This window comes from Stegodyphus dumicola, chromosome 7 (genome assembly GCF_044657685.1).
Source record: "Stegodyphus dumicola isolate Sdum_Otavi_A_Nest chromosome 7, ASM4465768v1".
Classification (NCBI taxonomy): domain Eukaryota; kingdom Metazoa; phylum Arthropoda; class Arachnida; order Araneae; family Eresidae; genus Stegodyphus; species Stegodyphus dumicola.
Window position 1 is genome coordinate 12689766 of NC_140774.1, and position 12320 is coordinate 12702085.

Consider the following 12320-nt stretch of genomic DNA (forward strand, 5'->3'; position numbering starts at 1 on the left):
CAGATATTCTAGAATGTGCTTGCTCTTAAGGACAGAAAACCCTGATCTAGAGTACAGAAATTTTAAAAGTTTTATAGGGTGAGGCCTTCCAAAATAGTTTTACAGGGTATAAAAATGTAAAGATGACTTATTGTACAAGTTTAAGTAAAACACTTTACATACAAAAACTAGAAAAAGATACCATCTACTGTAAAAAATTCACATACTTTATTGAGGTATCTGTGCATTACTGCTGTAATAAAAAAAAAACATACATAATGTAAAGAAAATACTTAAATAAAATATTTACTAGCTTTCTTAGGATATTTTCTCTCTTCAACTTTTGTAGTGTTCTTCACTATGATTAAAACAGCTACTTTCAATGTGTAAATAGTAAGGAAATTTTCTTTGATATTAAACTAATAGTAAAAAAAATTTTTTTTTTTTTACTTAAAGTCTTGAAATCAAATAATATACTCCAACACAATCACTTCAGGGCTCCCATTTCTGTAAATGGCAAGTAGTGATGATTTACTCTTCATATGCATACATATTTTGAAAAAGAGTGGTTTTAGTACATCTTAATAAAACAATTCACATGAAGTTTTTGGTTTACTGGTGCAAATAAAATTTCTGCTTACATTATATACTATATCTGAAATTTTTCATTTTCTTTTTCTTGTTTGCTGGAATTGAAATTTTAATCTTTTAAATACCTTTATTTCCTAATGACAACTTAATGGACTGATATGAGAATTACACTTTAAATAACCTCAATGTTTAACAAACCTTCTCCAAGATTATTTATTTCCAGTATTTCTTTTCTTGTGGGGGAGGGGGTTAGAGTGGGTTTAAATGATTTGTGTTACTTCTCTTCACTGGAGTCAATTCTACAATTATTAATTAATTAATTTCAATATAAATACACTGAAATATCTGTATTAAATATAACAAATGTATAAAAGTATTGATTATATATTTAGGTTAAATTAAATAACTGCCTTTTGCAGATGTAACTAATAAGGAGATTGCTTCAATAAAACAGATATATGTATATGTATTACTTGAAGAATGCTGAAATGGATTCAGTAGAGGTGGAAAGATTAAATGCTTAGAGACAAAGATTAACTGCTCAGAGACACTTGATGATAAAATACAGAGAGAGTTCATTAAATATGTAAAACAAGTCTAACAAATTAAAACATTTATTATCGTGTTTATAAGCATTAGAAATGAAATTACACAAAGAAATATCATTTGAAAGGAAAAAGCACATTTTTTTATGTGAAGGGACCATGAACACTTAGAACTTTTGGGACCAAGGAAAATCAGTTTTTTTTTTTTTTTTTTTTTTTTTTTGGGGGGGGGGGAATGCATCCACTTTCTGGTGAGGATTCACTTTCACATTTATTCTTGGGGCATTCTTCTGTGAGGGAGGTCACAGGTTAGGCCTTTATCATGTGTTCTGTAATGGCAGATTGATACCATGATACACTGGTTATCATAAATTAAAGAAAAATCACAAAAATAGCAATAACTCCCTAAAAAATAAGCCAAACCATTTAAAATTTGAATATGTTGCCAAATAAGAGTAGCTGAGTAAAATTGCGATATGCAAATTAGTGGCGCTGCTTTTAGAATACGTCATCTGCGAGGAGCATAAAAGTCCATGCTTGAGAGCAAGCCCACATATTTCACTGTGACAGTGACATCAGAAATCTGAGATAGCCAATTCGTAACAATGACCTCCAGGCATCATTTGCCTGCTGAACTGCAATGAAGAGCTATTGGGAGACTAGAGGAAGGACAAGGTCAAACAGAAGTGGCTTGATGGTTAAATGTAAGTCCTTCTGTGGTTTATAGACATTGGAGGCAATTTCAAACTACAGATTCGGCATCTAGGAGTTCAGCCAAGGACGGCAAACTGCTACGACGAGCGCCGATGACCGATATTTGACATTATGTGCACGCAGGAATAGAACCGCTACTCCGATTCTTCATAGATCCTCCCTTGCTGCAGCCACCGGAAGGTTTGTGTCAACGTCAACTGTGCATAGAAGCTTCACGAAGTTGGTCTGTATGCGAGGCGACCAGCCATTTGTGTGCCGCTCATGTCACGCCATAGGAGGGACCCTTTTCAGTGGGCAAGACAACATGTCCACTGGACGCCTGATCAACGGAGGGCGGTTCTCTTTACGGATGAGTCTAGGTTTAGTCTAGAAAGCGATAGTAGGTGTTATTTGATATGGAGAGAACCTAGAACCCTTTATCATTCGTGAAAGAGATGCATACGGAAGGGGCAGTGTCTGTGTTTGGGGTGGCATCTCTTTGGGTGGATGCACAGATCTCCATGTCTTTCCAAGGGGAACCATGAATGCTCAGATTTATAGAGAGGACATCCTTGATGTTTACATGAGCCCATATGACGGGGCAATAGGTGATGCTTTCCTGTTACAGGACGACAACGCAAGACCACACAGGGCTCGCATCGTAGATGATTATCTTTAACAGGAAAAAATTATGCGCATGGAGTGGTCAGCTCGATCCCAGGACTTGGATCCTATTGAGCACGTTTGGGATGCTTTATGGAGCAAAACCTTGTCGCGCTTGGAACTGCTTTGCAAGAGCAATGGCTCTTGCTTCCTATGGAACTGATAAAGTGCATAATTGAAAGCATCCACATCGCTTTATGTGCTGTATTGCTTCTAGAGGCGATCATATTCCATACTGACGGTACTTTTCCTATAGCAAACTGATACCTTCGATTTGTTCATTTTATACATGTGCTAATTTCTATAGTACCATATGTGTATGGTAATTTCTTTTTATGTTATTTGATACCTTACTATATGTTGTATATTGTGGGTAAGTTTCATTAAATTCTATATGTAACTTTTTCAGTAATCATGATTTTTGTGATTTTTCCTTAATTTATGATAACCAGTATATATGTCAGGTGCTTTATTACTTTTCCATAAAAATGGCTCTGCCAACCAAGAAGGTACGAACATGAAAGAACGTAAAAAATGCTAACTTGAAATAGCTCCTTAAGACTTTTATTTAATTTGACTAATTCCCCTTTCTATCCTAAAAACAGCAACATGTTTATAATAATCTCTCTAAACTGTGTTCATTTCAAATTAACCATTATCACATAATTCTAATATAATGCTAAAGATGTAAATAACTAGTCAATAATAATGATAAACTCTAAAACCAAAATCTTCAACAACCAATATAAAAAAAGGAAGTCAAACAAAAACTGAATCAGTCTTATCTCCCTACATTCTAATTGGAAACTTCACATTTTTTCTTTTGCTTGCCTACTAGTCATAATTGCATCTACCTTTTTATGGCTCTGTTATCGATAATAAAAAATATTTAAAATTACACCTGTAAAAATTTTGACGCCAGTAACTTAATAGTTACATATAAACAATTTTGTGACTTCTGAGTACTGTAGATTGCTGAATACTTAAGAGAGCATTGCATGACTGTAATTTCATTAATTTACATACAGTAATAATTGAAAACGTTTCAAAAAGTGGAAGAATTAGTATAGAATGAGACCTGGAGACATTAAACAGGCATATGTGATTAACAAATGTCTCTGATCAACCATCTCAATGCAAGGTTGACAAAAAACTTCAGAGAAAAAATGCAATAAATGTACATAAAATGCAACAAAAAAAAGTGTGTCTGTATTTTATTAAAAAATAATCAAACCAATTATTAGCTTATTTCACTTTTCCAAAGCTACTTTTCTTTACTGCTGCTTTTAGTTTTATTACTTTTGGTTTTCTTGCAAAATTTAGAGTGATGTCAGTAATATTTTCAAGCAGCCACCACATTTTATAATCAGTGGTTTTATGCAATAAATTTGGCAAAACAAGCAAATTTTGCTTTGCAGTTGCTTTCTAAATTTTTTTTTAAGTTTGTGTTTCTTTGGGGACATAAATTGCAACATTACCTCTTTCATTCACATGTATCTCAGCAAATATTCCATGCAACAGTGTTTCACTTTTTGTTTTTGAACTCATTAAAGCAGAACGGATAATAAATTAACTGGAATTTGGCTGTATAGGGAATAGGCCATATTATGAGCATTAAATTTATTTTTACAGAATGCTGTCCCCTATGGTGTTGAAATTCTTACAATTCATGTAAGTCTTTTGCTCATTTTGAGACACCCATATTAAGACACAAATCTGAGGTCAATATTGAGGTAAATAAAGGGCACAACCTTCTTTATTATACCATCTAACATGCATTAGTAACACTGATGCAAATAAATATCCTAAATCTGTTCAAAATGGCATAACCCTTTTAGTTCTAAAAAATGCAGATTTCAGTGTATCATACATCTGAAATGAAATGGTGAAGATATTAATTTACTGTTGGTCATTTAAAAATGATACTTTTTACTACTCCAGTCTTCCTTTTTATCTAAAGCTTTGTTCCGACGAAGATTTTGTCTTCGTAAAGCTTTTTGGTTTAAGGTATAAAAGTTATTAAGTCCATTCACACCCGTTTGGCAAGGTCTAAGCCATAATCACACAAGAGAAACTGTGCATGCATAAATGTGTAGCTGAGCAAAATAATCAACAGAAGTTTGCTTTGCTGTGATTGGTTGGCTCTTATACCAAGTGGCATGAAGTTGAAAAGCTGGAACATTTAGGCAAAATCCGTAAACCCTTGCACGGCAAAGTCTGGTTACCTAGCAAAAAAATTTGGCTCGGTTCACTTACGGTTTTAAAAACCACCGTATGAACAAAGCTTAAAAGATCTGTTATTAATTAAAAAGAATATACACTTTTACATTCATCTGCAGATGATTTAAAGCTTGAAAATATTAATCAACATGGACGGCAACATCAAAATAAAATTTTACTTAAGTTTCGATGGATGGAATACTTATTTGTACTTTAAATTTTTAATTTTTACAATTATTAGACCCACCCCCCAAAAAAACCCTAAGGAATGCAAATAGCATATTCCTCTGCTTGAGGAAAAAAAATTCAGTGAAACCTGACCTAAAGCTTTATGTAGAATACTGGCTAGTAAATATATATAAGTTCTAATTGTGTAAGTACACATAATGTGCAATTTTAATATACAATTATTCTCTTAATATTTTAAATGACATATGCCTGGTTTTTATGCGAATGCACAAGTGAATTAATATCTTTTGAAAAATATTAATTTATTGCCCTCAATGTAGAAAGCATGTAACTGAAACTTTAATTTAAATTTCTATATGCAAAAGCTAAAACCAAAACACTAAAATACTGTAATACTTATTTCCTACAGTTTGAAGATTTCTTAGATCATACTCTGTTTAATCATAGATAATATAACCACTCATCTAATTCAAGATTAAAAAAAAAAAAAAATAGGGGAGATGAGTGTGACATACACTATGTTGCCATTAATAATTGGACACACATTAGAATTGCTTAACTGTAACTAGTATGGTATTAATATGACATAGACCTTCTATCTGCTGCTATCCTAGCCTTTAACTTTCAATGAAGACTTCAAAAGATTGCCTGTAAGTATTTTCTTCCATTCCTCCAGCCACATGACAAATAGTTCTGTGGCAGTTTGATCTAGCTTTCAAGTGGTACTCTAACTAATCTCCAAAGATATTTATAGGGGCTGCGATCAGAGCTCTGGATCAGGCAGATGAATTCATTACTTCCATTTCTTCAAGTTTGCTACAGATTTTACTTTTTCAATGCATGAACTGAAGTGTTAAAAAATAAGCATTATTCCATAGTGCTGTCATAAGGATGGTAGCACATACCTTTACAGTGCTGGCTTTGCTATTCAAGGCAAAATTACAAATTGACCTAAGAGGGAAGGGGGGACAAGTCCACACCATAAGCCTTCCTCTGAAAAATGTCAAAGGGTAAAATACATTCTGGTAAGCAATGTTCATCTGACTTTGCCTAGTCTTACATGTCCTATGCATTCCATACAATGCTCTTGCACTGTAAAGAGCCTACAGGCAATGTACTCTGCAGCACTTATTGGCCGCAAATGCTCCCTTTAGTGATGATTAATCAATGCACTGCAGTTTATGCACACAATCCAAGTATAGCCCTCATGAATATAGCCCAAACTGTAGCCACCATTTCTGAAGAGGATGTCAATTTGAGTTCACATATTAAAAGCACTGGCAGTCCCTGTTGCAGAAGTTTGTTTTTCTAATTTGAGTTTTCTCTCATATTTCCGTTTTACTAAGACATTTACACATGACGTCAGAATTTGTCAAAGATCTCACAATGGAATGACCGAATCATCAAATCTATCCGCACTGATAACTACCACCTTTTCAGCCTCACGCAGCTACCCTACATCTATTCCTTCAAGTCGACACTGTAGCTAGCTGGTATATATCTGAAGTACTCACTATTTTTCTATAGGTTCATCACCTAGAAAATGTCTCAATTAGATTACCTTAACTTTCTTTCAAGAAATGTCAGTCATTAACCATAATATAGTATATATAAGGAAAACTATTACTTCCTTTTACCTTCCTTAGTACATTAAAATGGTTCTCCATTATACAGCAATTAAGAAATAGGCATAAATAAAATCTGAAAGGGTTCAGATTTTACATTACATCCATAAGGGCTTTTTTAATGTTTTGTGCATTACCTTTATTTATTAAAAATCATGTTCTTCATACTTAAAAAAAAATCATTCAACAGCTTTATCACAAAATAATTTTAAAATGAGTATATATTTAGAATTTCCGATACAAAGTCTCGCTCAATGGAGATAATTTTTTTTCCCTGTATGTTGCCATTGCTTGCTTTGGAATCCTTGAGTTTGCTAATAAAAAATTTCTTAAAGTGTTACAAAATATGAAATCGATAATAAAACAAATTCCAAATTAGGGCTTCCAGATGGCCACATTCAGTAGAGGATTACATTATTCAAAATTTGGTAGCTTTAGTACTGTTATTTTATCATAATGCAAGAAACATATATACATTTATGCAGATTCTTCACTATTAATTTCTTTAAATATAACAAAGGATGATAATATTTGGTGGCAACAATTTGTGAAATGGACATTTAAAGTTTTTGACACAAAATTTAAAAACGAAATTAACAGCCCTTCTGGGCTAATAATAAAGCAACAGAAGATGTGTAAAAATTATTTTGAAATTTTATGTGCTGTTACCTTTCATAAAGTCTGTTAGATGTTCATACATCTAAAAGACAAATATGTTTTGGCAAAGTGTCAATCAAAAGCAGTGTTCAATCAAAAGCAGGCCAACAATTTGATTCAAGCATAGTGATATCAGGCTCTCTAATATCACTAATCTAGCATTAAATGCTGGAAGAGGAAGAAAAGACAGACAGTGAGAGAAAAAGGTATTGAACTTTTAAATTAAGAAACAAAATTCTGTGGAACTCACAGAGTACAAACTTGAATCACCTCCTTTGACTTGATTTTATGTTTATTACATTCTGTATCACTCAAATGAAACACTTCATAACATCAAAATAGTCAATGTGAATACTGACTATGGTATTACAAAGTAGAAATTACTTTGTCTTGAAAACTATTACTGTCACCCAAACAAATAATAACATCAAGTAAGAATTATGAGCAAAAAAATTTGTAGATATTTTTATAATTTGCAGAAATACTAACCTTAGCACGATGTTCTACATTTGCTTTGCGATCAAGTAAAAGACTCACAACATCCTGTCGCCCCTGGAAGCAGGCTAATGTAAGAGCTGTGTTTCGATTAGTTTCAATTTGTGCATTTATATCACTACCCATGTCCAATAATAATTTCACTGCTTGGGTGTGACCATTCATGGCAGCTAACATAAGGGGCGAGATACCAAGTTTGCTTCCAGTTCTGCAAAACAGACAATTTCGGCACCTTGAATTGAGAAATATTAAAAATGCAAGGAACTGAATAGCCATGCTTCAAAAGCAAATCAATGAATTAAATAAAGCACTAATTTATACAAAATAAATAAGGACAGAAAGATAGAATACAAACCTAGCATTTATTTCAGCTCCATGGTTTAAGAGAAGCTTGATAATATTAACATATCCCCCAGAGGCAGCTAGACTTAGAGGTGTATAATCAGACAGATTCCTATGTTCTTTGTTTGCCCCACGAGTCAGAAGAATTTCAACAACCTAAAAAACAGATTTTAATTTATTCACAACAGCATTATTAACCTTCTCATCACATTATTAAATGCCAAATTAGACTTTGTCAAATAAATCAGTTATGCATATACCAAATTTAACATTTCACAATCTTCACGAGTACAAAAGCAAAGCAATTCATAACATGCAATCATTACAATTTATTTATGATATTTTTATATAAGTAATCCTTCTATTCACTTTCTAGATCCTGCAGCGCTAAACTAAAAGAAAAAATTATTATAGTAAAAGAACAGTTACATTCATTCAATGTAGCAATAGCAATATTTACTTGTGCATTTTTCAACCTTTACTACCTAATATTACATCTTGAAGACTGAAAAGGGAAAGATACCCGTTGTTTACCATTTCTGATGAGACAGTTTAAATGATAAATATAGCACGTTAAAAAGCATAAAAGAGACGTGCTATTATGCACTTATTAATTCTAATAATACTCTTTTTATTTATGTGTACATATAACATGCTGCAATAAATTAGAAGCTTCTAATTTATATGTTGGGGGGGGGGAAGGAATTACACGAAGGGAAAATAATCAAGTAAATCGATATATCAGTTGAATATAATAAATCCAAATACAATGAGTCCAGTAGGTCTTACTGAAATGCAACAAATGAGTAAGACCTATGTTTGTTCTTCAATTATAGAGCTATATATATATGCTGTGTCTGAAAATAAGCTATTATGGTATGCTATTACTGCTATTATGGTATCTTTTATTCATAAAATCATATAATACAAATATTGTTCCCTTTTCTTCCTCAATCTTTGCATCATTCCATGTAAATCTGCTAACGAAAGCAGGATGGCAAGTCATTTTCAAGGCTGAAACTCGATTTCTTTTAATACAAACTTGATTTTTGGAAATCACCTAGGGCTAGGGTCGAGGTAACCCAGCTGGTGTGATCACGGATTATTCTTTATTATTCTTTAGAGGACGATGTAGGGCTGAGTTGCCCTGTATTTTTATTTAGGTTTTATTTTTTCAGCCAGTTTTTTTTTTTTTTTTTTTTTTTTTTTTTTTCCAGCTTAGATACTGATTTGCCAAGTGTGGTGGTACAGTCTTTAATTAATTAGGTTAGATTAGATTAGATTAGGCCTAGGTGAAAGGAGCTGGGACTCAATCTTACTTACAGTTAGATATACATTTATACACTATAACGTTTTTATTCTTTATTATTTTCTCACAATTTGATACTGCATGCTTCTTTGATAATGCATCCTCCTTGGAAATGCTTACAAAATAAGGTTGCATCTTATAACCAATGGTCTAAAAATCACAGCTTTTTTCAAAATTTTATTACAACATCTCACACTCTGGTTTTATGAAGAAACAGCATCTACGAATCCACTAGGGAGGAAAACCCCCGCTAGAAACACAAAATCCACTAGGGAAAAAAAGGGGGCTTCCCACATATCTGGAATGAGAAGACGATATATTTTAAATACGTTTTAGTTTACGGAGATGTCAGCCACAGTGTCGAACACACTAACTTATTCATTCCATTATATCACCAAGGAAATGATGTCATAGCAAATAAATAGGAAAAATGAACATTAGTCCAATGACTTCCTCTCAGAGATTTTCGACTGCTACTGCTGAACTGCCCCCAACCCTTTTTGAAATATACAATTTAGAAACTGCCTTAAAATATTTCCATTTCGAAAGACTTAAAAAAATCATACAATAAAACAACATTTTATTGCTACTGAAGCACAGATGTAATGAAAAGTTCATGCAGCAAAAAGAAAGATCAAATGCTTGCTCAAAGTTTTAAAGAATTCCTTTTCTGGCAATGATTCAGTTTATTTACTTCTGATGTCCAGATCTCACACTGGAAAAATTCTGTCAACTGCAAGTATGGATAAATTGCTATGTAACTGCTCACTGGAGTGATTACGTGTATTTTTATTTGTGAAGTTCTGTATTTGTCTTTATTCACTTTCTAATTATTTTAAATTTAATAAAATAAATCTCTTTTCATGACAATGCATAAAATGTTAAGACTGCCATATCTATACAATTTTGTGTCAACATTTATGGATGGCAACAAGAAGCATCCTGTTTACAAAAATGTAAATTCTTTGCACGTCAAAAAGGTGTTAGTATAAAGCAACTTTGAACAGAAAAATTACTGCACATGCAATGCATATGTAGCAATTTTCCATGCAAAGTTAACATTTTAACATTTATGAGGTAAATGCTCAATCACAATCACTAAAAAAAATGTCATTTTTTGTGCTATCTACGGAAACATGGAATTCATCTACGGAAACATGGAAGTCCTTTACTACAGTAGCCAAAAATTCTTTTCTTTTACACAATTTATTCACATTTCCATTTACAAACTTAAACCAATAAATACACATGAACAAAGTTTTTCCAATTCAAACCAATTTATTATCACAAACAGCAAATATGAACTTACTTCATATCTTCCACCAGTGGCAGCTAAGGAGAGTGCTGTATCTTTTGTTCTTTCAGATTGTGCTTCTATTTCTGCAGCATTATTCAAAAGGATTTCAACAACACCAGCATGGCCAGCACTGGCAGCAAGCATTAATGGTGTGAAACCCTTTTTGTCTCGATGCTCGATGTCTGCTCCTCTAGACAACAACAGGCTAACTAATTCTTCATGTCCCCCAGCAGCAGCAAGAGTAAGGGCTGTGTCATGATTACTATCAGTCTGGGAGTTTAGATCAAGAGGTGGATATAAAGGGGGTGCAGGAGTGGAAGGAGCTGCAGTAGTATGTGCTAAATGAGGCAAATGGTGAGAAATACAATCACTACTGGCTGAAACTTGAACAGGAACACAAGGCGTTAGAGATGGAGCTAAGGTATGAAAAGTTAAAGGCAATGTTGCTGTTGAAGCACTAACTCCAGGCAGTGATGACATTGATAAACTCCTACTTTTTCCTCCAGGTGCAGACATATTCAAACAAGCTTCCGTGCAATGGGCTGCCTGTTGCATTAAATTCATATGGGTGCCAGCTAGCTGTGTTGTTGGTCCTTTAAAGAGAAATTAAATACTGATATAGTCATGAATAGCAAACATTTAAGTAAAAAACTGTATGTATACTACATAAATATTCTATACAAATAATATCAAATACTGCAAATATAATCTTTTTTTAGCACAACGTACGTAAATATAAGATAATAAGTAAATTAATGATTTTCCTTCCAAAAATTCCAATTTACAAATGGTAACAAAAAAATCCTTTAAAATTGTAGAATTTAAATGCAAGAGTGAGAAAAATCAAATTTTTACAAGTATGCTTTGTAATACAAATAGTTTTGGCATATAGAGAAGAAATTATTACACTAAAAATACAATAATGTGAGGATGTAGAAGTTAACAGAAAAATAAATTTTCACTACATTTTTTAAATTTGAATTCTGCATTTTAAATTATATGGCATGTATTCTAGTGAAATACTAGGATTGTGAATGCAATAAAAAATTCACTACTTACAGTTATTTATTTCCTTAAAATATTAAACTGGAGGTGCATAAAATTACAAAAGATTTAATATTAATGTTGCATTCATAATACAAATTGAAATCAGCTTTACTATTTCTTTCTAATATTTCTTCGGTTTAGTTTAATTTAAATCCCGCATCTCAAAAGATTCACAGATGCTGAAAATTCTGGATGCTTGTTTTCTCACTGATTACTAGATGCTAACTTTATATATGATGTAAATTACGATATGTTTCTGAATATGAGCCAATCAATCACTATGTATCAGTCAAGAGTCACGCTTTTTTTTAACAAAAAAATTTAGCTAAAACTGAAAAACAGGTGTACAAGCATAATTTTAAAAAGAACCACAAGCTATAGAAACAGTTGCATGCCACTAAAAGTTTGAATAAATGATTGTCTTACTGAATTACATCCTACGGAAGTACCGAAGGTGAGAAATGGTTTTTACTCAATTAAAAAAAGGAAGACGGCAGAATAATTTTATCATAGTATTAATAACAATAAAATGTTGGTAATGTTAACCATGGCACTGAGTAAGATATCTAAAAAGTAGATGATAACATAGTTGTGAAATGATGGACAATGTGATTCACTTACACTTGACTGTAGCACACACAGACTTTAAGGAATTCCTAGAAAATTTG

General features: G+C 32.6%; 1 protein-coding gene across 8 annotated transcripts in view; it reads right to left on the reverse strand.

The window, feature by feature from the left end:
• The window catches only part of mask (multiple ankyrin repeats single KH domain), a 169109-nt gene that overhangs the window by 92861 nt on the left and 63928 nt on the right, over positions 1-12320 (reverse strand). For 5 of the 8 annotated variants that reach the window (XM_085819884.1, XM_085819879.1, XM_085819881.1 and 2 more), the window contains 3 exons: positions 10618-11198; positions 8013-8155; positions 7652-7889 (listed from right to left, as the gene is read on the reverse strand). In XM_085819884.1, the coding sequence (XP_085676010.1) occupies positions 7652-7889; positions 8013-8155; positions 10618-11198 (962 nt within the window). The remainder of the gene's footprint in view (positions 1-7651; positions 7890-8012; positions 8156-10617; positions 11199-12320) is intronic. The other 3 variants (XM_085819886.1, XM_085819880.1, XM_085819885.1) reach the window with 1 other exon arrangement.